The 27,042-nt window shown below is 38.9% G+C and overlaps 1 protein-coding gene and 1 long non-coding RNA gene across 3 annotated transcripts in view; one reads left to right on the forward strand and one right to left on the reverse strand.

Annotated features, from left to right (window-relative positions):
* LOC148109047 (uncharacterized) overlaps positions 1-20,874 on the reverse strand; it is a 44,618-nt gene extending 23,744 nt beyond the window's left edge. Inside the window, exons 1-2 of the long non-coding RNA XR_015726431.1 lie at positions 20,804-20,874; positions 9,908-9,986 (exon numbers count right to left, since the gene is read on the reverse strand). This is a non-coding gene — a long non-coding RNA (uncharacterized LOC148109047). The remainder of the gene's footprint in view (positions 1-9,907; positions 9,987-20,803) is intronic.
* A 4,961-nt stretch (positions 20,875-25,835) lies between these two features.
* Positions 25,836-27,042, forward strand: part of EGF (epidermal growth factor) — an 89,104-nt gene continuing 87,897 nt past the window's right edge. For both annotated transcript variants that reach the window (XM_045799155.2, XM_087866396.1), the window contains exon 1: positions 25,836-26,489. In XM_045799155.2, the coding sequence (XP_045655111.2) occupies positions 26,363-26,489 (127 nt within the window). In that variant the 5' untranslated portion in view covers positions 25,836-26,362. The remainder of the gene's footprint in view (positions 26,490-27,042) is intronic.

Genomic DNA, 27,042 nt, shown 5'->3' on the forward strand with positions numbered 1-27,042 from the left:
TATCTTATGTTGGTGCTTCTCAAACTTCTTCACAGAATATTCCTAATGGAAGGGGAAAGTAAACATCTGGGAAACCAGGGCAATCATCCTAAGTGGCTACCAAAAGAGAGACATTTCTCTGAATTATTTTGTCTTAATTAAAAACCATGTGAATTTCTACTCTATTTCATATTTTTTAAAAATATAAAATAATTCTCTAATTAATTTTTTCTTTTCTTTTCTTTTCTTTTCTTTTCTTTTCTTTTCTTTTCTTTTCTTTTCCTTTTCTTTCCTTTCTTTTCCTTCCTTCCTTCCTTCCTTCCTTCCTTCCTTCCTTCCTTCCTTCCTTCCTTCCTTTTTTGTAAAAATTGGCATCTCTGTGCCTTTGAATACTTTGGCACATATTCCCCTGAGATGCTCTGCTTATCTTCATCCAAATCAATCATAAAAACCTTAAATGGAATAGGGTGAAAAACAGAGAACTATGGCTCTCTATTAGAGGCTATTTCATGCTGAATAAAGCCACCAATGAATGCATTTATATGATAGATAAGACACCAAATCTTGAAAAGGATCCTAATAAGATGGCATGTTAACAGAATTAAATCTAACAGGGATAAGTGTAAAAATGTGCATTTAAATTGTCACAAATATGGATGTTCAAGTGATAAAAAAAACTATGACTTGAGATTTTTAATTTAGATTTAGAATGATTCCATTCATTCTATGAACCAACAGAGTTACGTAATTGCTAAGTATGGTAGCATTAAATTAATATAAGTAGTAGATAGATCAAGAAAGGTAACAGTCCCTCTACGCTCTGCATTAATAAACCATTTTTATGGGAGCAAATTTAATTTTGGATGCCAAATTTAATAGGGACCTTGATAAACTATGGAGTATCCATAGGAAGAGAACTAAGATCACCAAGCATCTAGAAACTTTACCATACAAGAAAGGGTTAAGAACCTAGAGCATAGACTATGAGGAGACCAGACGTGTAGTGCAGCACCTGGCACTAAATGTTGTCCCAGAGCATGGTGCTGAGGAACATCTGCTTAGGTTGTTAAAATGGAGGCTACAGCTTCTGCAGGTAGAAATTTGGATTCAGCAGACTGGGGCCCTGGAAGCTGCATTTTGACACTCAACCCATGGGAAGGATGCAGGTGAGGTGAAGACTCTGAGAAACACTGTTCTATGAAGTGGATGTAGAAGCAGTATTGGAATTACAAAGAAGATTGGCTTCACATTAAAAAAACCAACCAACCAACCAACCAACCAACCAACCATCTTTCTTGGTAAGAACCAGAGTTAGAAAACAATATAGAAAGGCATATTGCAATAGTATTACTCAGGACATTCATGGATATTCCAAGAGTCAGGGATGATACAGAAGGGACACTGAAGGACACTGTAGACTAAAAGTCCTCTGCTTAGTCATTGGGACTCTAGCAGAGGGAAAGAAATATTAATGAAAGTTTATTCATTGGTTTTAGTGGAAAGAGAATGCTAATATTTTTATTTCTGAGTAGCCGCTTTTTTGTTTAATTTAGAATAAAGTTCATTTTGTATACAAACATCTGATTCTTGATTTGTTTAAACAGTGCATATGTTGATGTTGTTTTCTTTTTATGCAGTTAATTTCAATTAAGTCATTGGGTGAAAGAGTTATTGTAATTTTTTTCTCTTTGGCTTAGGATATAACATTGATGATTTACTTCTAAATTATTCAGGGAATTCCCCTCCCCCAATGTTTATGGATTATTTTGGTACAATTTATAAGCACAATTTAGTCCCTAGAGAAGAGCAGCAAGTTTTGAGAATACTGTGAACTACAAAATACCTGCAAAAGAAGTAAAATTCAAATTCCAATGAATGTCCTGCCATTGCTGCAAACTGGTGAGTACAGAGAGCAGGAGAAGGAAGTGTTAAAGGACTGCAAGAAAGGAGAGAGCTGAGAGTATATGTAAAGCAAAGCCAAAATCACCAGAAAATGAAAGGCAAATATATGGACCTCACGTCTGAGACTTGGTAGTTTCAGCGTGAGCTACAGGGAGGAGGCATGAAAGTGAGTGCGACCAAAGTTGGAAGCCTTGGAAAAGCAATGCTTCTAGGAGAGAAGGAGCTAGAGAAAAGTGGTACTCACCAAAGACATGGTATTAAGAGAAAAGAAAGAAGCAAGAAGGGGAAAATTAAAGCAAATGCACTGACATTGATCATTTAATACATTTAATTGTAGAGCAAAGACTAAAGCAAGAGTGGGTACATGAGTGGAAGAATTGTATGTGAACAGTGTACAAACGGAGAGTAGAAAGAATGCAAATAAAAAATGGGAGAAGGAAGAGAGAAATAGGAGAGTAGAAGATTAGTTGCCTGCTATATAAATAATAAGTGGAAGTCAGAGGATACTATTTAAAAATTACAGACCAGATAGTAAAATGTTAAGTAGGAAAGAAGAGAATTAAAAGCACTATAAAAGACCCTTTAAAACAACAAAAACAAAATGCATGTCTTTCTAAAAGCCAAGTGAAAATAAAAAACAAAACAAAACAAAAAAAAAAATAGCAAGACTCGGACTAGAGAAAGATTAAAACTATTTGTTTTTAAAGCCAAAGAAAAATATCCTTCGGGTTTCCAAGCAAAAAGGTCAAATTACATCTAAGGTTAAGAAAATTATGTAGTCATCAGACTTCTGAAAAACAACATACTAAACAATATACAGCAGCACTGCTTTTTGAGGAAACTCAGGGGAAAGAAAATGCAAACCAGGAATCTTTCAAACAGTTAAGCTACCCTTTAAGGCTATAGAAGATAAAAGCTATTTTCCCCTTTTCCTAAGAGGTTTAGTGGTTTAAAGCATATTTTGCACATGATTTTGTCTGGGAGGAATTTGGAAAGAGCTTAGCTGGGTTGTTCATTTCTGATGCTATCAGGTCAGCTGGGATGGCTGAGGCTGAAGAATACACCTCCAAGATTGCTTCTCTACTCACATGTCTGTGTGCTGGTGGGGACAGTGGAGGGCTGGATTTAGATGGGTCTCTCCCCTTCTCTGCATAGTTCAGGGCCTCTGCACATGATCTCTGTAGCTGAGTTGTCAGACTCTTATGTGATGGTTCAGGGATTCAAAACATCAAGGAGGAAACTGACAGTCCTCTTAAAAGATACACTCAGAACAACATATTCTCTTGATCTAAGTAGTTACAGCCCAATCCATAAATCAAGGGGGGAGGTAAATAGACCCCACCTGTCAATAGAAGTGTGTAAAAAATGTATGGCCATCATCAACAATCCAGCAAGTAGAACCTTGCACCTAGACATTAAAAAACAAAACAAAACTATAAACAAATCTTGGTGAAAGCTATAATATGAGAAGTTTCAGAATTTCTGAAAAATAGGGATAATTTAAAATTCTATATATAAAAATCAAGACACTTTTAAAAAGCAATCAGAATATTCGTAGTAGCAGATATATATGTCAATACAAATAAATAAATTAAATTTCCCCACCAAATTAGAAAAAGAGCAAAAAAGTAAGCAAAAAGAAGCTTAAGGAAGCAAATAATAAAGGCAGAAGTAGACAATAATGAGGCAGAAAATAGAAAAACAGGAAATCAAATAGATCAAATTCTGTTCTTTTGGAAAAAAATCAACAAAAGAGATGAACCACTAAGAAAATTAATTTTAAAAAGAGATAAAGCACAAATATACAACATAAAATGACAAAAGAGAAATAGCTACTGATACACAGAAAATTTTAAAGATCAGAAGACTACTTTGCATACCAATATGTAAATAAATTAGAAAACCTAGATGAAATGCATCATTTCATAGGAAAATAAAATTTACCGAAATGGACCCAAGTATCGATAGAAAGCATAAGCAGAGCAGTTATAATAGAGTTAAAAGAAGCTGTCAAGGAACTGTCCCACAAAAGTCACTGGGCCCAGATGATACCATAAGGGAATTCTCCAAAAGAGACCATTTTAGTGCTACTTAAACCGCTTCAGAAAAAATGAAGGAAAATTTTCAAACTCTTTTTACAAAGCAATTATAACACTAATATCTAATATGATAATGATAATTTAAAAGGAATATGCATTGTAGGCATAAGAGCTGAGTGAATGGGTTGATGTTCTTGGAAGCCAGGATTTTTACTGCACAGGGAGATACAAATATGCGGAAAAGAAAGGGAAGGAAAAACCTGGTGGGGTGGATTGAAATTTGGAATTGAAGGTATGAACTTATTATTTCATATCCTTATCTATCTATCTATCTATCTATCTATCTATCTATCTATCTATCCATCCATCCATCCATCCATCTGCATATGTTTGCCTCTTCTAGCTTTCTGCCTTTTGAACCAGCTATAAGCAATTACACTCCAATAGTAATCAGCACATCTAGCACCAAATCTTGCCTTCTAAATACCATTCCCCACTGAAAGGAACATTCCTTGGGGAAATAGCTAATTTCAAGACTGTGGTAAGGAAGGTAAGAGTTGAACCAGAAGCATCTTATCTTGTCAGAATATAAAGAAATTCTCAAAAAAAGTGATGGGTAATGTCAAAAGCCCCTTAAAACCACTTCGCAGGTTCTTCTCCTGGCTAAACCTGGGGCAATTTGAGCATAAAAATAAGTAAAGACAGTAATCAATTATAAACCAGTAAGTAAAATAGAAATCCGTGGGTCAATCCATAGATAGTATATAGCAGACAGGTAGGTAGGTAGGTAGGGAAGTATGTAGGTATGTAGATAGGTAGGTAGATAGATAGATAGACAGATAGACAGATGGGCTCTTCCATATAGCAGAAAGCAGACTGATAAACCATGAGATGGAAAATCACCATTTTGTAATCATCAGTCTGAAGATTGGTTTGAGCAAGAATCACCAATGAATGACGAATCTAGGGGGAAAAGTTTGAGGAGAATCAGGATATCTGCATGGTTTTCCAAATGTCTCCTCACAGACTGCACATTACTGCAAATAATGGGAAAATAATAACTATATAGTATCCACTGTAGAACAAACCATTGGGAAAAGAAAATTAATATCACTGGTAAGGGGGCAACAGACATAACCTGCCCTGATATATGATTTCCTAAGAATGGCACAGTTTCACTTATATAGTATTCTGTCTGGGGATGCAATAAACAGAATCTTTTTTTTTTTTTAAAGATTTTATCTATTTGAAAAAGAGAGAGAGAGAGAGAAGCAGGTTCCCCGCTGAGCAGGGAACCCAACGTGGGGCTCGATCTCAGGACCCCGGGATCAGGAGCTGAGCTGAAGGCAGAGGCTTAACTGGCCGAGCCACCAAGGTACCCTTAATAAACAGAACTTTACAAGAGAACAGTAGACTAGCCCAAATTGAGGAACACTCTTGAAAATAACTGAGTTGTATTCTTTAAAAGTACTTATGTCATTAAAGATAAAGAAAGACTGACAAATTGCTCCAGATTAATGGAGACTAAAGACTAAATAACAACTAAATGCAATATATTATCCTGGACTGGACCCTGGACTCTTTGAAGAGAGAAAAAGTATAAAGGACCTACCTGGTGAAATTGGGATAAGGATAATTAGGTAAAAGTGTTATATCAATGTTAAATATTTTGAATTTAATAACTGTACTGAAGTCATGTAAGGGAATAAAGTCAAAACTCGTGTTCTTAAGGGATGCACACGTAATGCTGAAGAGTTAAGGGGCATGATTTATCATGACGTATGCACCCACACTTCCGTAGACATTTCGAAAGAGCAAGAGGTTGATAGTGTAAATGTGGCAAAATGTTAATTGGTGAACCTGGATAAAGGATATTTTGGAGTTCACTTGTAACTTCTTATGAGTTTGAAATTGTTTCAAAGTAAGAAAAATAAAAAACAATGCAGGATAGATCAAAGATCAGAATGAAGGTAGGAAATGAAAACCCTGCTAAAGCCCCGTCTCTGAATTATAGATAGAAATTTGGAATGAAACTATTTTGTTCAGGTTGGCAGAGTTTATGATTATAATCATTTTTCACATATTCAGCACGTACCGGAAGAAAGAACAGAACTTCAGTGAATGTAAGTGGTTAAATCGGGTTCCTTAGTTTGTTGGGGAAGACTAATGCTTAGGAAGTAATGAAAAATTGAAAATTGTTTTTGATATTAATGCAATTAAGGTGCATCCTTAGATAGAATTCAATGGTGCAAATGTATTATTAGAATACAACCACTTTAGGCAGGCATTTTTGGTATTTGTTTAAACATGATCTGTGCCATATGTCCCAACACACTGTATCTATAGCCAATGCCCAAACACAGCAGCTGATTCTCTTTCTTCTGGACAAATGGAGTAGTTTCCTCAGCCCAGGAAAATACTTACAAACTCAACATTCATTGAATTCTCTTTCCTCAGGACTCCTTCCCCGACCTCCTCACACACTCTTGCCAATCCTGGTATCTTTTTACCCTTAGCAGAATCTTGTTTCACTTTAGCAATTTGCACATTTGTAAAATTGGACACCTGGGGTTTTAGCTTTCAAAGCATTGCTCAACGGGTGTGTCCCAGCTTCCTGGCTTCCTTGCATATGCGTGTGCATCTAGCGTGTGTGTGCTTACGTGCATGCAAGGCAGCTTGCTCCTTCATAAACTGGCCCTCTAGTACTGTCTTGGAATTCAAATAGAGTTCCTGATGTATGGCTACAAATGTGTTGATTGTAGTCACGTTTCAGAGGCCAAACTCTCAGAAGGCAGCGACCACCTCTGTCAATTTGCTAGGTGTCCTATAGGGTTGCTTAATAGGTATTTCATGATGACCAAGGATTCTCTTGGATAGTTTTATGGCTCTGATATCCACTTGCACTTAAGAAGTATGAGCTAAATTATTAACTTTTTGCTTGACGGCAGAAAATAAATTCTAACAAAGGATAATAAAAGATTAAAATAGAGATGCACATGTCAAATTGAGGAGTAAAGGGGCATGATGTTATGATGGATGCAACCTATTCTTCAATATGTATTTGGAAAGAGCAAGACATTGATGATGCAAATGTGGCAGAATGTTAACAACTGGTGAATCTAGATAGAGGATATTTTGGAGTTATTTCCCCCACCAAGAGAATCAAGGCCTCCTTGCAGTCCGATAAGTGGCTAAACATTTATTATTTCAATTTGAATTAATTTTTTCTTGCTGAGACTGAACACGTATCTGCTCATATATTTTGGTTGTTTGGTCCTTTGTGAACAGCTTATTTTTGACATTTTTCTATTGGATTGATCTTCACCTTTTTAATTTGTAAGAATATTTAAATATTAAGGATATTAACTGTATTTCTGCTATACATATTGCAAATATTTTTCCCTTGCTTTTCATATGCTGTTTAGCTTTATTTATAGTGTTTTGCCTAGAGAAGTTTTATATTGCTGTGTAGTTAAATCAGTTCATATTCACCCTTACGGTTTCTGGCCTTATTACTGTACTTAAAAAGTCCTCCTTTTCTTCAAATTGCATATATATTCTCCAAATGTTCTCCTGAACTTTTTATAGCTGTATTTTACTGTGAAGTTTTTAATTTACATGCAGTTTTAATCTATGCATGATGTGAAGTAGACAGCAGATTAATCCAAAATTTTGGTGAATTAATTTTTTTGTGAATTAACTTAGTTAAAAAATAATATAATTCTAAATAAAAAAATATGCCTTAAGGTTTCTGGTTAGTTCTAACCTACACTGTGGGACAAGTGCATGGCCATCTATGTGAAAGACATTCTACACATTCTAAGCATTATTGGGGGTAAAAGTGCAATGTTTTCTCCCTAAAGCAGAATTCCCAACCTTGAATGTACATGGGAATCGCCTGTTTTTTAAAATGCTGATGCCAGTCCCCAGAGATTCTGATTTCATTGGTCTGGGCCTACCTATCCATGATTTTAAAATCTCCCCAGGTGATTATGTAACGCAGAGCTGAGGTTGAGACCGCCGCACTAGTGCTTCTAGGCGATGTCTAACTGATGTTATTAGCTGTGATTCAAGTAAAGTTGTGTGTCTAAATTTTAGTTCTAAAACCCTCCCATCTCTGGCTCTAATCTTAACTGATGAGAGCCCAGAGAAACCACTAGGACCTTGGCGCTGAGTCAGAAATTATCTTCACCTCCTTCGGGGTGCATTGTGTAGACAATGGATTTAAGAGATTTGAAGAAGTGATGCGTCTAAAGGTTTTCAGGATAATTTCCTGTGAGAAAGCAAATTTACCTTACCATATACCTTAGAAGTACATGAACTTATCTTAAAATAACAGAGAGGCTTACCTGAGAAGTGTAACTTTTACTACGATTTCTTCGAAGATTCAAAATCAGGGACTTCTGTAAGAGCTTTGTAAAGCAAAACTTTGGCACAGATGTGTTCACGTTTCATTTCCTTTTTATATAAAGTAACATAACCTACAAATTGTGGACTTTAGAGGAATTTTTATTTTCTGTATTTGTCAAGAATTTTTTTTTATAGATTTTATTTATTTTAGAGAGAGATTGAGAGCATGAGCAAGGCAGTGGTGGGGGGAAGAGAGGGAGAAGCAGACTCCCCACTGAGCAGGGAGCCCAACGTGGGACTCGATCCCAGGACCCCAGGATCATGACCTGAGCCGAAGGCAGATGCTTAACCTACTGCGCCACCCAGGTGCCCCAAGAATTTTTTTTTATAATGAATGCATATTACTTTTATCATCAGAAAACATGTTATTTTTTAAATTAAAATTTACATTTATATGATATGATCACAACTCTAAAAAATACGCAGAAAGAAATACATTTGTTATTAGTTGTTGCCTCCAGACAGTTGGGACTATGAGCAATTAATTTTTTCCCTCTTGCTGTGTTTTTATATTTTCCAAATTTTCTGGCATAATTATGTATTATTTCTATAAAGGAAAATATGTATTTAAACTAATTAAAAATTTATAATGGGTTTATTTATTTATTTATTTTTTTTTAAAAGATTTTATTTATTTATTCGACAGAGATAGAGACAGCCAGCGAGAGAGAGAACACAAGCAGGGGGAGTGGGAGAGGAAGAAGCAGGCTCATAGCGGAAGAGCCTGATGTGGGGCTCGATCCCATAACACCGGGATCACGCCCTGAGCCGAAGGCAGACGCTTAACCGCTGTGCCACCCAGGCGCCCCTATAATGGGTTCATTTAAATCATCCAAGAACTCTCAGTAACTTTTATTTTGTAAAACCAATTCAAACATTTATGTAGTAGTCTGTTAAAAAAGGATTTTATTTTTTATTTGATTTAAATTCTTCACAATTTAAATAACTGTTTCATTCTCAAGGGGAGAAATTTTGTTCTTTCATTTTTTTCTAAAGATTTTCTTTTTATTTGATTTAAATTCTTCACAATTTAAATTATTGTTTCATTCTCAAAAGGAGAAATTTTGTTTTTCTTTCTTTTTTTAATAAAGATTTTATTTATTTATTTGAGAGCGAGAGACAGCATGAATATTGGAGAGGTGCAGAGGGAGAGGGAGAAGCAGAGTCCCCACTGAGCAGGGAGCCTGTCCTGTGGGGCTGCATCCCAGGATCCCTGAGATCATGACCTGAGCAGAAGGCAGACTCTTAACCGAGCCACTCAGGTGCCCTGGAAGCTTGTTTTTCTATCTTGATATTTTCATGTAAGGAGGTATTATCATGAGCCCTTTTGGTATTTTTTTCTCCTTTTTTCACTTTTTTTCCTCTCTTTCTTTAAGTCTCTTTTTCAAAGGGGGACTGCTAATGTGAAAGTCAAGTGTCAACTGGGTCCTAGTTGTAGGCAGCAGCCTTACATACCTGAGCCTGCCCCCACCTCATGGATGGGTCAGGACCAGATATTCTCCATGGTGTCTGGTCTTATCTGATGTGCACATCCAGGCTAGGAAGGAGACAGACCCACCTGTCTGCCCTGTACTCACCAGGATGGCTGTCAAGGCAGTTTGCGGTCCTCCATTCTCGTAGTATCTTTGTCCATCTAGCTCTTCATCCCAGTGGCTCCTGAGGAAGAAAGGAGGAAGCACGAAGCCTCATTTTGGTCTAAGCCCAAACCTTATTTGCTAATCCAGCATCACCAAGGTGTCCTGTAGGCTTAGATTACTGTGCCTCCAATAATAGGGCTGTACTGTTATCTTCATGTATGTACCAATGGTTTATGTTTATGGGCTACTGGAGCAAAATCTGGAAAGGGAGTAGAAAGGTAATAGAGGAAGAGTAAATTGTTGGTACCCCCAGCTTTTCTTTCTCTTTCTTTCTTTCTCTCTCTCTCTCTTTTTTTTTTCAGATTATTTATTTATTTGACAGAGAAAGAGACAGCCAACGAGAGAGGGAACACAAGCAGGGGGAGTGGGAGAGGAAGAAGCAGGCTCCCAGCGGAGGAGCCTGACATGGGGCTCGATCCCAGAACGCCAGGATCACGCCCTGAGCCGAAGGCAGACGCTTAATGACTGAGCCACCCAGGCGCCCCACCCCCAGCTTTTCATACATTCTCCTAGAAGCATTTCATGGGTGACATCCAGCAAATATTTATGGGGTGTCTACCATGGGTAAAACACTTTGGAGTGGACAAAGTCCTCTAAGAGTTCAAAATCTAAGTGTGCATAAGTGGGGGTGAGCATGCTTGACTCTATGTGTATGCTCAAACCTGCACTCAACTAACTACAATGCAATGCGGTAAGTGGTAGAAGAAATATTAGCAAGGAGCAATAAGAACAGAGAGAAGGGGACCTTTGACTCCACCTCTTAGTTTATGCCAGACTTCCATTTTCAGTAGGAGATTTGACAAGTGTGCTTAACAGCCCGTTGTAGACGTATCTGACAACACATCAAGAGATTTGGGTCTCAGTCTGTTCTGCCACTGGGATACCTTTTGTCTATGGGCCTCGTTTTCCTATTTTGGTGACAAAGAATGTTGGAGTTGGCTTTCCATGATTCCTTATAAAATGCGGTGATTTGTTCCTTTCAGGAGATGAACAACAAACTGCAATTGGCAATCCACTGCCAATCACAGTACATACTATCTTTGAGTCAAAAGACACCTTCGAAGCCATCTGGTACAGCCCTCTTCAGAGAAGGAAACCAGCATCCAGAGGATGAATATTTTGTCCAAAATCAGAGCCATTCTTGGTCCCTAGGTTTCCTCATGTTAGTGCAGCTGAATTACTTAGATTAGGAGAATAGAAGTGGGTTAGGAGTGGCTGGACTAGGGGACACCTGCGTGGCACAGTCAGTTGAGCAACCAACTCTTGGTGTTGGCTCAGGTTGTGATCTCAGGGTGGTGAGATCGAGCCCCACATTGGGCCCCGTGCTTGGCACAGAGTTTGTTGAGACTCGCTCTCCCTCTGCCCCTCCCCACTGTGTGCTTTCTGTCTATAAAATAAATAAATCTTAAAAAAAAAAAGTTGCTAGATTGAATGCCCAATAGAATTTGACTGAACATGATCAGTATAAAACAAACGCATGCAATCCAAGGATTTCAGGTAAGATACATTCCCTTGAGCAATCAACTGGACATTCTTGGCAGGAGGTAGTAAATGTGATTGGGGAAAAATCTGTGAATACCATTCTTTCTGTGCTCCAGAAATGTCACCCTTCTCAGGAATGTGATTAACTGGGTGTTTAGAAACATAAAAAAGCACGTGAAATAGACTGTTAAGATACTGAAAAATTTCCTCTATTCATTTTAAAACAAATAGCATGTTTACAGCAGATTAAGTAAAAAGCATACTATTGGGTTTTGGTGAGCTTGGTGTTCTCTCTTGATTTGTTTCTTGATTTTATCAGTAACTTCCAGGTGAATTTTAAGTACAGAGTCAATAAGTGTGAATTGCTCCAAGCAGTGTGTCATGCTGGAAAAAATAAAGGACAGAGCCATCAAATAAAGTTCTGGTTTAAAATAGATTAAGTCTAGCAAAGATCAATTTGTTTAAATATTAAGTGAGCCCAAGCACCAAATTCACTCCTGTACCCTCTGACTTTGCTCTCAGCTGGCCTCCTCCTTGTCCCCATCCAAGAACAGCATGGACAGCTGTGGTAGAAAACAGGGTGTGTCTCTGGCTATGGGGCTCAAATGCCACACGCTAGATTCTCTCTCATCGTGGCATTTGAGGTTGAGATCCACACATTGGCTTTGTTCCCTAGGCAGCTGGGAGGTTGTGTGGGGTCACAGGGCTTCTCACATGGGTGCTCAGCTTCACCTTCCCAGTGGCCTCATTTCCTCCTAGGGTAGAAGTGATGCATCTCCGTTCCCCTTTAGAATTCCTCAGAATTTTCCAAATGATGAGGTGGGGTTTTACCTGGAGTTGATGCCATATTTGGGGCATGACTTCTATGGGGGAAAGGCACTTTACATAACTATCACCTTCACAGAGGATTTTTCTGTTTTTGGGTTTCGGGAAACTATCTGGCTGTGGGTAGATTTTTGAGTCTCTGTATTTGCATGTGTGTGTGTTCATACACACACAAATGCACGCATGCATACTGCAAGATGTTTTCCTCTGCTTCTCTTTTACTTTTCACCTGCTAGTCATTCGTTTCTTCACTTGGCAGACACTGAGTGTCTGCTCTGTGCCAGGCACTGTCTCTTTATTGATAAGATGTGTGTTTAGTCATGTGACTTAGCAATCTGGTAGGAGTACTTTGGAGTACTTCCCTCTAAGATAATTAACTTTAAACAGAAATAAGCCACCCATATGAAAAGATGCTCAACTTCATTCCCCATCAGAGAAATAGACATAAAAACTACAATGAGCTAGCATCTCAAACCTGTCAGGATGGCTAAAACCAACAACACAAGAAACAATAGGTGTTGGTGAGAATGTGGAGAAAGGGGAACCTTCTTGCACTGTTGGTGGGAATGCAGACTGGTGCACCGACTATGGAAAATAGTATGGCGTTTCCTCAAAAAGTTAAAAATAGAACTACCCTATGATCCAGCAATTGCACTACTAGGTATTTATCCAAAGAATACAAAAATACTAATTCAAAGGGATACATGCACCCCAATGTTTATAGCAGCGTTATCTACAGTAGCCAAATTGTCCATCAACTGATGAATAAAGAAAATGTGGTATATATGTGTATATATATGTATATGCACATATATATAATGGAATATTACTCAGCCATAAAATACCATATATGGTAGATATGTGTATATACGTGTGTGCATATATATACATATGCATGTATATATAGTGTATATGTATTATATACACAATGGAATTTTACTCAGCCATAAAAATGAATGAAATCTTGCCACTTGCAATTATGTGGAAGGAGCTAGAGAGTATAATGCTAAGTCAAGTAAGTCAGAAAAGACAAATACCATATAATTTCACTCATGTGGAATTTTGTTTATAGATTTTATTATATTTATTTATTTTGAGAGAGCAAGAGTGAGAGCGAGAGAGAGAGAGCTCAGGGGAGCAGGGGAGGGGCAAAGGGAGAGGAAGAGAATCGGTAGCAGATTCCACACTGGTCATAGAGCCTAAACTGGGACGCAATCTCAACCTTAGCTGAAACCAAGAGTCCGATGCTTAACCGAATGAGCCACCCAGGTGCCCCTCACTCATGTGGAATTTAAGAAACAAAACAAGTGAGCATAGGGAAAAAAGAGAGAGAGGCAAATCAAGAAACAGACTCTTAACTACAGAGAACAAACTGTTGGTTACCAGAGGGGAGGTGGGAGCGGCATGGGTTAAACAGGTGATGGGGAGTAAGGAGGGCACTTACCACGAGCACTGGGTGTTGTATGGAAGTGTTAAATCACTAAATTGTACATCTGAAACTAATATTACGCTGTATGTTGACTAAGAGGAATTTAAATAAATACTTAAAAAAAACAAGCCAGTAAACAAGGAGTAATAATTTTAGAAAGTCATAAAGGAAATGGGAAATGTATAATATCCAGGTACTATTCCCAGCATCAGCTTTCTTAGTTACGTGATCATGAGTTAATTAATGTAGTTGCTCTTTTCCTCAGAGTGAAGTTTTTTGGTTTCAGAAGTATAATGTGATTCCTGTGGTGCTGCAAGTATACCAATTTTCAGATAAATGCCAAGTCTATTATAAATATTTTTCAAATCCAGAAGACCTTGTAATTTCATTGATACATTAAAGAATTATTTCTAACTTTTAATTTGATTCTATGCTTTTGGTATACCTCTCTGTAGATGTGTGAGAGAAAAAAATTATGATTTTCCCCATAAATGTAAAAGTCTTCAATTTACAGCCACAATTTCTGCCTTTGTCTTTTAATACTTGGGCCAATATACTCCAGATTTGACTACCTTCTTGGGGGCTATATCTTCTACTCTAGGCACTTTTTGTCAAAGAATGGTGAATCATGAGGCCAGTTGTTCTTGTTGAAGACTCAGATGTGGATAAAGATGATTATGTATCTAATCTTTGGTACACAGGAAACATTCCACATGGAAATTTGTCTTAAAGCTCCATAATCATATAACCTTACTAGTTTAACACTTATTATAGCAGAGAGAAACGTTTAACACTATTAAGAAGACAAGCTTGATAGGAAGTGATGGAAAGTCTCGTCTTGAAGAGACACAGTGGTGGGCCAACTCCAAATATTCTCAAAAGGAATTTTAAGGGAAATGCTTTAGTAAATCTGTATGTGTACATAAAAAATGGACTGAAAAGAAACTAGTTAAGGAAGGTAGAGCTATGAAATTATGCGAAACAGTACTAAGAGCATGTTTCCACCCACATATGCCTAATTTCAAGAATTACATCAAGTAAACATCTACTTAGTAATTGTCAGGGAAAATACTATCCTGTCAAGTCTTATGTTTCTCCTCCTATGTTGGAAACATGTAATATGTTGGATAAAAATTAATTTGCTAACAATGGGCAAGATAGAGCTTTGAAATGTTAAACCAAGCATCCTTTGGAGAATCATTTTACCTTATGTCCCAGTTTCTAAATAGAATGTATTGTTTCGGATTCCTGAATATTCTTGACATGAACTACTGAGGCTGATGGAGAATCCCTACTTGTGAGGTCTTGAATTCCAGATGGAATTTTGAGTAGTTTAAGTGTGGCTCTGTCAGAGTCAAGGAACCATACTAAGGGAATTACATTCTAAATGTAATTTTCCTTTTAGTATACAAGGCAGTCCAAAGGAGAGCACTATTAGAGGCAGCACACCTGAGGGCAGGGTTTTTAGGTTGTAAGAGAACTAAACATAATGCTTTTCATCCGAAGGTCAGTGGGTATCTTACCGAGTCTCCTTTGAAACGACAACTTTAGGCCTTAGAGATTGGGACCGGCTGGGACTGCGGAAGGATCAACACCCCTTTGGCTACAGATTTATTACACCAAACTTGGAAGAGGAGAAGAAAAAAACATAAAAAAGAAATGGCTAGTTCAAAGCCCAAATTTCTATTTTATGGATGTAAGATACACAGGTTGCTAAAAGATCACCGCGGTTTCCCGTCATGCGAGATGGTGGTTCTTTGTGCAGCCTGCTCAGCAGTGCTGTGCCGGCCAACAGGAAGAGAGGCCGGACTCACAGAAGGTGTTTGTTTACAAGAAAGCAGCACTGATGACCCACACCGCCTCCTGAATTTGGGTTCTGTCACAGAAAGCCTTATCAGTTCAGTAATTCAATTTCTCTATTAAGATAATGTAATTATGTTTAATTTTGTAAGGTATACAACTGTGATCTCCTATTTTAATGTTGGTTTTTCAATAAAGGTTTGGTTATGGGCAAAAAATAAATAGAATAAAATTACAACTTTTTTTATTTTTATTTTTATTTTTTTTTTAAAGATTTTATTTATTTATTCGACAGAGAGAGAGACAGCCAGCGAGAGAGGGAACACAAGCAGGGGGAGTGGGAGAGGAAGAAGCAGGCTCATAGCGGAGGAGCCTGATGTGGGGCTCGATCCCATAACGCCGGGATCACGCCCTGAGCCGAAGGCAGACGCTTAACCGCTGTGCCACCCAGGCGCCCCAACAACTTTTTTTAAAAAGATTATTTATTTATTTATTTATTTGACAGAGAGAGAGAGAGAGAGACAGCCAGCGAGAGGGAACACAAGCAGGGGGAGTGGGAGAGGAAGAAGCAGGCTCCCAGCAGGGCAGGGAACCCTTTGCAGGGCTCTATCCCAGGACTCTGGGATCATGCCCTGGGCCAAGGGCAGACGCTTAACGACTGAGCCACCTAGGCACCCCAGAATGAAATTACAACTTTAAAAACCAAATCTTAACTTAAAAATGAGGGAAAACCTATAATCTTACTGCCTATTCAAATAAATTATCAGTTTTTCTGTATCTCTTATCTGTTTTACAAAAATAATACTGTAATTGAAGGACAGGTAAGAGTTTATTAGATAGAAAAAGAGGATTTTTCTATTAATATTGTGGTAAACATGTCTCTTTTAATGAGTATGTCATATTCTCATAATAATTTTTTAACTATTTGTTATTGTAAATGAAAACTCTAATTTTTGCTACCATGAATAACATTACAATACCTTTTTGTATGATTATAACTTCTTTTTTTAGTAGCGAGATTATTCCTTTAGGGAGAAATTGCCAAGACTGACATTACATGGTGAACGCCTATGAATATTTTTATGGCTCTGAAACGTGTTGCCAAAATGCTTGCTAAAAGGGTTGTACCAAATGCAAGCTGGCTTTTAAAGGTCAGACTTATTTTGATACAAGATCAACATATGTGCTATATTAAACTAACCATTTATCAACTGGTAAGAAACAAAATATATCATTTCCTAATACATAGAATATAATCCAGGAATCATGCCAAAGTCTGCCATATCGTGAATGGGCCAGGCAATCACAAACCTCAGTTCTGTTCATACTGGTCATAATTCTAAAGTGGATCCCTTCTAGAAGTCACATTTTGGACAAGCTGTGGCCTGATGCCTAGAGAAGATAATCTCAATGCTTCTTTTTGCCTCAGCACACATAGTAGGAGGACCGAGGCTGTAATTTTACTTGTATATATGTATAGCGAGCTCATTTTTATTTTGTTATCTCTTTCATTTGAGAGGATTAAGAATGAAGATTACAGCTAGTTCCCAAACTCTCTGGAAACAAGGTAATTTTCCTTTTAAGAAGTCAGGCAGTCAGATTCTGATGCATAGTTTAAAAATACACAGGCATGAGCAGTTCTATCTGTACAATGCCATAGTTGTATAATTTTGTTATTCTTGGTTTAGCAATTACATTTAATGAAAGGGCTAAAATGAATACATAAATGCATCCAGGGGAACTGGAGCCACAGGTGACCTATGAGAGAATGAACCCTTACCATGGCATAGATTTAATTCAGGTGAATGATCACAGGATATGAGATGCGGTGTTTTAACAACTGCCCCAGGATGTCTTGGTCTCAGCAAAAGTGGCTAAATCCCTTCCTCTCTTCTTTCTCTAATATACGTAAAGTCTTTGCGCAGAGTTTGGAATAACACCATGTATTTGTTATTCCACAAACACTCGCATTCATTCTTCAAGTTGTTTTCTTACATTCTCATTTGACTTCCCTGTCTTGCGTACTAAATTAAACTTCCTGGATAATCAGGTTATCTGTTTATTTAATGTAATGGCTGCCTCTTTTTTCTTATTGTCTCCAGGCACATCTTTATGGATCACTGAAAAAGATGACTTCGTTTCTCAAACAACACAACCAGCAGCCACAGGGACCTCATCAGGTGGAATTCTCAGTGCAGGGGAGACATCAAGAAGTTGGCAAAAGGGAACAGAAGGATGGATATGGTAGCCCACATTTTCCTGTAGGTGCCCTGGTCTCAGGAGCTGGCACAGGGATGGGGGGGATGGGCGCCCATCTTAGCATTATTAGCAAAATAAAAGAAGCCCTAGAGACTAGAGGTTTAGGCACAAGTTCTACAGTCAGACAGACTTAGGGTGTCTGTTTCTCAATCACTTGATAGCATTTCCATTACTCAATAGCTCTGAGACTTTGGGCAAGATCCTGAACTTCTCCAACCTCAGATTTACCTTCCATAAAATGGAGTTAATGTCTACTTTTCATAGGGCCAGGTAGAGGTTTTCTTTTCCAGTCTTTTTCCTGATGGTGGCTCCTGACTGATGGCAAGCAAAGGTAGCTGATATTTGAGAAAAAAACATGACTTTGTATCTTATTTTTAATTTTACTTCTGGTATTGTGGGTGAAACATTAGGCTTTGGACTCACTAAAAAAAACTCCTTATATAATGAATTATTTAGGAAGGGTGCAGGATACAAGGTCCATATAGAAAATTCAATTTTATTTCTATAAAAGAGCAACAAAAAAGTAGAAAATAAAATTGAAAAACTATTCATTTACAGGAATATTCAAAAACATAAAATACAAATAAATTTAACAAAAATATGTAAAGCTCTACACTGAAAAGTGAAAAACATTGATGAGAGAAATTAAAGAAGACTTAAAATACATGGTCATAGATTGGAAGACTTAGTATTGTTACGATGTCAGTTCTTCCCAAACTGAACTATATATTCAGTGAATATACATGTGGAGAAAAAGAAACTTATACTCCAACCTCACATAATATACAAAAATTAGTAAAGATGAATCACAAACCACAACATAAATGTTAAAATCTAAAAATGCCTAAAAAACCCAGGAGAATATATTGAGCCTGGAATAGGCGACAATTTATCAGAGAGAACATATACAAAAAAAATGTAACCATAAAGAAAAAAATTAATAACTCGGACTTCATCAGAGTTTTGCTCATCAATGACACTGTAAAGAAAAGGAATGGACAAGCCAGGGACTGGGAGAAAATATTTGTAATATGTAGATTTGACATACTTATTTATATATTTGTAGTACATAGATATGAATTTATATCCAGAACATATACAAAGAGTTATAAATCAATAAAACAAAAAAATGAAAAACCCAATAAAGAAATGGGCAAAAGATATGACTACACATCTCGCAAAAGATACATGATTAATTAACATATGCAAAAAAGGTCAACACCATTATTCATCAGGGAAAGGCATATTAAAATTGCAATGTAATATTAAATCACACTTATTAAAATATTTAAAATTTAAAAGATGACAATACCAGGTGTGGGTGAGGATGTGGGACAACCAGAACTCACAGGCATTACTGGTGACAGTATAAAATGGAGCAGCCCCGTCAGAAAAATGTCTGGCAGCTTCTTATAAAGTTAAACATATACTTAACCTATGAACCAGCAATTAGGTATTAACAGAACAGAAATAAAAACATTCATTGAGCCAAACCTAAAAACAATCCAAATGTCCATTGACAGGAGAATGGATAAACAAACTATGACATATTCATACTGAAGAGTACTCCCTACGATAAAAAGAAATACCATACATGCAAGATGAATGAATGTCAAAAACACGTCAGCTAAAAGAAGTCAGATACAAAAGTGAACCTACTGTATGACTGCATTCATATCAAGTTCAAGAACAGCCAAAACTAACCTATGATAGACATCAGAACAATGGATGCCTGTGGATGTGGGTGGGATTGACTGGAGGGAGCACAGGGGCATTTAGGTGGTAATGGAAACATTTTTCATCTTGGTCATTGTGTTGGTTTACTGTGTATATAGATTTGCCAAAACTCATTAGATTTTATACGTAAGATCTGTTCTCTTGACATACATTTTATTTTAATAAAAATAAAAAATGAATGCATCTCAATTGCAAGTCAGGCTGGGAAAACCAAATGAAAGCAACTTAATTTATTTTGTTTCTCTGGTATTTAAAAAATGTTAAGTTTATCATTTACTTAAATATTTTCCACCAAACATTTTGTACATCCTTCCAATTTTAAGTGGTGAACTATGATTATTTTCCTCTAAATAATTTCTATCCTGGTAGGTAGAAGAAAGGAAAGGAGAACTATTTCACAGTTTTATAAATATTGTAAGAACAAAGAACGAACTGCAAACTATGGTTTACATTTTCATTAGTTTCCAGCAAGTCGTTTTTTAAATTTTTATTTGAAAGAGAGAGAGCATTGTGGGGGGAGGCATGGAGGGAAGGGAGAGAGAGAGAACCTCAAGCACTCCGTGCTAGGTGCAGAGCCCAAGGAGGGTCTCAATCCCACAACCGTGAGATCCCTGAGATCCTGACCTGAGCCAAAATCAACAGCGGGAGGCTTAACTGACAGAGCCACCCAGGTGCCCCAAGCAAGTAGTTTTAATTACATGAAGTTTACACCATCTCTAGTACTCCTGTCAGCCTTCTATTAGTCTATACTTAATTAAAAAAAAAAAAAGGATTTATTTGAGAGAGATGAGAGAGCGAGGGCAAGCGGGGAGGAGGTGGCGAGGGGCAGAGGGAGAGGGAGAAGCCGACTCGTCGCTGAGCAGGGAGCCCAACTTGGGACCCCATCCCAGGGCCCTGGGATCATGACCTGAGCCAAAGGCCGACGCTTAACCGGGTGAGTCACCCAGGCGTCCCCAGTCTATACTTAATGGAACTATGCTTCCTATAGATCCAGTGGAATTGAAAGGGGAGAGTGTATAACGGATGATTAAAAAAAAAAAAAGCCAGAGTTCTTTCCTTAAACCTTAACATTTTTATAAGTTAAAAATAGGGGCGCCTGGGTAGCTCCCACAGTTAAGCGTCTGCCTTCCTGCCTTCTGCTCAGGTCATGATCTCAGGGTCCTGGGATTGAGCCCCGCATGGGCTCAGCTTCTCCCTCTCCTCCCTGCTCGTGCTCTCCCTCGCTATCTCTCTCGCTCGCTCGCTATCTACTCTCTCTCTCTCAAATAAATAAATAAAATCTTAAAAAAAAAAGTTAAAAATACCTGAGAGAATGGTGAAGGAGGCAAGTTGGAGGAGGTTGCCGATTGGACATGAGGCCAGGTGACCCTCCGGGCGGACCAGGCAGTGGGAGGCTCCCCACCTCCTCTCCAGGGCTTGGAAGGTACGTTCCGCTCATTGTTCCTGTAGCCGGAGCCATTTCAAGGATGCAACCTTGAGAGAGCATTGTGGTGCTGAGAGCATCTGTACGATATATGTGATTGAACCCTGTTACGGCTTCTATATAAACTTTTAAGATTCTGGTGAGTGAGTGCAGAGATCCACTGGTCTTGCAACCTCTTGTGACAAGCCTCCTAAGTAAGTTCCCTTGCTTATTAAAACTGCCACCTCCCTCGCTTATCCTAAAATGTGTGCAAAAAGCAGGTATTTTATGATGAAATTGTGTAGCGCATGCTCTGTGTGGAATTCAGAGGAAAACCCAGATTCAGTGATCGACAATAACCAAAAAATGCAAGTAATTAGCCATTGTTCAAGGAAAGCCGTGGTGCCATTTCTCTTTTGTGGCTTTTTAGACTTTTGTTGCTTCAAAATTCCATTTTATTGGAAACTCACTTTCCACCTGGTCTTTCTTTCTTTTTTCTTTTTTTTTTTTTCAGAGAGGGAGAGAGTGGGGGGAGGGGCAGAGGGAACAGGAGAGAGAATCTTTAAGTAGACTCTACACGCAGCGCAGAGCCCCCCCCCCCCCCCCGCCCCCATGCCCTCCAGGGCTCAATCCCACAACCCTGAGATCACGACCTGAGCGGAAAGCAAGAGTCTGACGCTTAACAGACTGAGCCACCCAGGCGTCCATCCACCTGGTCTTTCTTGACAGGGTTTTGTTTTTGTTTTCCCCTATTTTAAACTGTTTCTAAATAAAAGTCTGTATTTCAGGAGTAAAACAAAACCCAAAAAACTGCCACCTACCAATCTGGAGTGGCCTGTCCCCTTCTTTGGTCTCTCCCTGCCCTTCCAGTACAGGGTTAGTTTCAGATTTCACCCAAGAAACTCCTCAGGTTGCAAACAAACAGGCAGGCTGAGATTATGAAATTAAATGCAATGCAGTCTAAAATGAGCTTTTCTTTTAATTTTAAATTTTGCTGCTGCTTTATAGAATTATAAATTATGGATTATAGATTGTTACGCTCTTTTTTATTTGTCCAGTTTCTGGAGTCTTGTTTCTTCCTCTTGGTCAGAGGAACCTTTCTAGGTGACTGGGATGGACTTAGCTGAAAAATGGAGCATGGGCAGGATTCGTCTTTTGTTTGTCAAGTGCTTTAAAAAAATCTGATTTCATTTGGTAGAAGCATGGCATTACTTAATCAGTGCATTAAGCATAGCATTGCTTAACTGAATAGTGGATAGTGACTCCCCTCCTTTTCTTAAAAAAATAGACTGTTTTTATATAAACAGTTTTAGGCTTTTAGTAAAACTGTGCAGAAAGTACAGAGAGTTCCCATAATCCCACCTCCCGCCCTCACTTTCCCCTAATTATTAATACCTTGCATTGGTTGGTATTCTACGTTTGTTACAATTGATGAGCCAATATTGATGCATATTGTTATTAACTAAAGCCCATAGTTTGGAGTTCACCCTTGTTGTTGTACCTTGTATGGGTTTTGATAAATATATAAATGTATAATGGCACCATTGTTGTATCATACAGAATAGTTTTAGTGCCCTAAAAATCTTCTGTGCTCCCCCTATTGCCCTCTCCCCACCCCAACCCCTGACCATCACTGATCTTTTCTACTGTCTCCATAGTTTTGCCTTTTCCAGGATGTCATAAAGTTGAATTCATGCAGTATGTAGCTTTTCAAATTGGCTTCTTTCACTTAGCTGTATGTGTTTATGATTCCTTTATATCTTTAGTGCCTGAGTTCATTTTATTCATGAGTGATATTCTGCTGTATGGATAGACCACAGTTTATTTATCCATTCGTCTCTTGAAGGCCATCTTGGGGGCTTCCAACCTTAGGCAATAGTGAATAAAGCTGCTGTAAATATTTGTGCATAGATTTTCTTTGTGGACATAAGTTTTCAGCTCATTTGAGTAAATATTAAGGAGCACAATTGCCCTTCTTTTTCAAGAAAACTTTTAAATCTTTTATTTGCATCTTGATAAATTATAATTTGCCTTGTGTAGCTAATTCCTGTGCCTGTGTCCCTCCCAATTTCTTTCCGTTAAGACCATTTCAATTTCTGTCACATGTGAATCACAAGAATGCCAGGCACATGCCAACAACTTTCTCTTTGAAAAGCAAGAAAATGTTTTCAAACGTGTAGGAACTACCCTGATACACCTAATGGTCATTGATAGAAGCAGCCCATGAAATTAGCTTCTGCAGGTGGATGTCAAGTACTAATAGTTATTCATTCGGAAATATACTGCCTTGTCCCTTCGGGTTCCTGCAGTCATACGCACATGTGTGGTATAAGTTTTGCTCTTTCTTTTAATGATGCCCCAGCCTGTTTATTCTTATCAAAACCACTGTTAACAAGGAGACACTAATGACTAAAGAGCTCATACCCCCTATAAATGGGTGTGATACTAGGAAAATTTCTCAGTTTTTCTGCTCTCCGGTGTCCTCATTTGTGAAATGGACCGCATTTGTGGATGGCAAGGTGGCGTGGAAGACTGGAGGTGATGTGACTACAGCGTCACTTCCTCTATGCCTGGCTCGTTGGGAAAAATCTGTTGACGGTGTGGTGGTGGTGATGATGAACAGCGGCTGGGCATACAGCAAATATGTAACTCAGGAGAATGAGGTGCTTTGTGCTTCAAAAGGAAAATTTTATCTGCAAAGTAAGAATGGTGACCAGCACATATAACCATGTCTCCCAATAGCCTCCCTTCTCCTATTGATGTCCACTTATGCTTAAAAACATTCAGAGCTATCTCCTTGCCATTAATGGCTAATTCTCTAACTGACCTGCCAGCAGGGTTTCCTCCCATCCATCCATGTCCCCTCAGGATCTAAGGAGCTAATAAATAAGCATTTATTTTCTTTGTCCATCCCCGTTCCACATGCTATGGTCAGCCTGGCTGTCCTCCTCTCCACGCTGATCTGAGACTTCCTAATTATCACACGAAGCTTCACTGCATGCTCTGGTCCACAGTTTGCTGCAGTTGCCCTTTCTTTCCTGACGCCTCCAGAATATTTGGTGACTGGCCATTCATGAGCTCATATTCATCAACTATTTTTTGTTGTTAATGCACCTCAGCAAGCTCTTGAACTTAGGGGGCCATGACTTCTATTTCATGTCCAGTACCCTATCATGTAGAGATGTTTAATTCATCAGTGAATCAGTTCATTTGACTCAATCCCAGAAACTAAGATGGGTATTTGACCCATAAAACTGACTTCTGGGCAACTTTAAAATATGGACAATGTTCATTTGCCCAGGAGAGGTTCAGTTTTATCTAGGAGTGAGAATATGGAGTAGTAAAATATCTCTGTAAGTCCTTTCTGCATTGGTAGCTCTGGTTTACGAGTTTGCTGTCTGGGCAGCCCTGGATTTTCTGTGGATTAGCTGGGATGGATCTTCTACGTCAGTCCCCAGTCTTGATGTTCACCATAGCCATGCTGACTCTATCATCTCCGAAGGCGCTTCTGCTCAACATTAATGACCATATCAGCCCAGGTGACATGTCATTAGAAAAGTGAGCCTTTGTACAACCAAAAATAATACGAGATTCCACATACAAATAGAATATAACTGTGGGTTACTTCATGTCTGTGCTCATATCATTCCTCCTCCTCTCCACTAATTCAACCTGATGCTTGACTGTCCTAATTGTTGTCCCCTATAACACTGACAATGCATTTTGCTGAAGGGGAAGCTTAACAAGGTTAGTAACTTAGGGCAGGTTATTTGTAGGACACTTATTCCGAGTCTCGAGTCCAAGTGAGTCCAGAAAGCAATGGAATATTCCATATATCCCCCACATGACTTCTGCTGCCCTCCAGGGTCTGCTTCTCCTGTGAGAAATCAGAGCTGTCTGGCAGAGGCTGGCTAAAATCAGAGAAATCCTGACGCTAACCATTTCAGAAAGTGACCCAGTATCTGAGGAATGATGAGGACATAATTAAATATGAGTGAAAGAATTGGAGTTCTTCCCATTCTCTGTCAGAATGGCTGTTCACTAGTGTGACTGTTGTTTTTGTGACTATCGCTTTACCTACATTTTGACTGGCACTTGGAACACCACCTCTGGGCAACTTAAACGAAAGCTTGTTTTCCAGGATGAAGTAAACTGGCAGAAATTTCCATTGTTCATCAAATCTGGTGTAAATGGTTTGCCTGAGCTGGATATTTCTGGGTGCACTCCGGATAAAATAACCAAGGAGACAGCTAATGGGTACTTCAAGCTTTTATTTTCTATCCCTGCTATGTGAAAAGATACCCTAAGTTGTCTGGGAAGGAACAGCAGTCAGTTCTGCTGGATTTCCAGTGTTTCCCAGTTTTTGCACTATTAGCTTGTTTTTTCCAGCGCGGCTCTGTAATAACAGCCCACTGCTTTCCCTGCACTCCTGGCCCCTCATGGGGTTTTATTATGCTCATGCTGAAAGAAAAGCGGTCTGTGCATACTGTAGCTCTTCATTTGGCTTCAGGGATTTCCCTTTGATTTGGAAAGAATAATCTTTCAAATTCCGCTACAAAATATACAGGAGAAAGAAAAAAAGATAAAGCGGCAGGAATGTGTACTGGTGTTGACATTTTGTTCTGATATTGCTCACGTGAATGATCAATTACTGCAAGTCTGAATTATCACACTGTGGCTCGCCATGGATTTGTACGGTGTGGTTTAACTTGGTTTCTACCTTTCCAGGTATTAAAACATAGCCACTCTTTAGCAGGTATCTCCTAGACACCAGGAGCAACTCCACCGCCCCCGAATTGCTCTCTCCCTGGTTCTGCCCGGAATAGTTATGGTGAGTGGCCAGTTATCTCCTCCCTGGCAGCCGTCCCCGCTTTCCTGCAGCCAGCAATTGCCCACACTCCCATTTGCAAACAGAGGCTCACTCAAGTGTCACTAAAGGAGAGAGGAGGTGGAGCCAAAAGGGCTTTAAAAAGGAAAGGGAGTCATTCTACATTTCAAAAAGAGAAACTGTGTTTGGGGAGAAATCCTATCGCTGTATTTCTTCTTTCAGCCTCATCAAGGGTCGTGGTCGGAACTTTCCATCCCTTTCCTTTTCTGCTCTCTCTAGCCGTGGCCTACACCGCTCTCTGCCTGTCACAGCGACGTCAGCATCAGGCCTCTAGAAGTCAGTGCCCGTGAAACTGCGAAATTTGTCATATGGGTGGCAAGTATTTCTTACTGACTTCCCAAGGACTTCGATAAAGAAATCTTTCCCGAGGGTCCCTTACAGGCTACAGGCCACTGTCGTGAGGTGCAGGAGGGGGAGCTGGAGGACTACAGCGGAAGAACAGAGTGAAAGATGCCCCAGGGCCGCAGGCCAACCCAAGGGGACACGCTTGGGGTCAGACGTCCCCACTCTGCCCGGGCTATGCTCAAGCAAAGTCAAGTTATTTTCTGTTGAAAGTTCAAGCCCATCGAGATTATGCTGCTCTTCCTCATCATTCTGTTGCCGGTAGTTTTTCAGTGTAGTTTTGCTAGTCTCTCAGTCCTGCAACGCTGGAACTGTCCTGGAGGCTCTCCCTCAGGAAGGGGGAATTCTACTTGTGTGGGTAAGTAATCTCATTAGAAGGAGCTCACATCCTCCCAGAAACTGCCTTCATAGACCTGTTCATTCTATTGTGTGGACTTGGGCGTTTTTTTCTGATTTGTCTTTGGGTCTGTTCGCATAATTTTTGTTTTCTAATGCATGTCTATTTCCTTCCTGGTTGTTAGAGGTGATCTGCTACCAACTATAAAAATTCTCGGCTCTCAAACTGTACCCGTGCGTGTGAGTGAATATGTCTCACTTATAAGTAACAAAGTAAACCTTTGTCTTTATTCCGACATGAGGAGTAACTACTCAGCTGGTCAGCTTTATATTGGAAGCTGGGGAAACAGATGAATTTTTGGGGGGAACTGTTTCTATATAAGCCATAAAGAAAAAAATCCTTCTTTCTGATAACTTTGTATAAGAACTCAGAAGTAGCTAAAACACCAGTGGAAATTGGGAAGGGACTAGGGAACAAACGTGATTCTATCATTTTGAGAGCTAAGTTTCAAATTAAACCTCCTCTCCTCTCTCCCCTCTTCTGCTGTTTCTGGAGCTCTGAGGGCAACTTCAGT

Source organism: Ursus americanus, chromosome 13 (genome assembly GCF_024610735.1).
Source record: "Ursus americanus isolate L20-20 chromosome 13, mUrsAme1.1.p, whole genome shotgun sequence".
In the NCBI taxonomy this organism is placed as follows: domain Eukaryota; kingdom Metazoa; phylum Chordata; class Mammalia; order Carnivora; family Ursidae; genus Ursus; species Ursus americanus.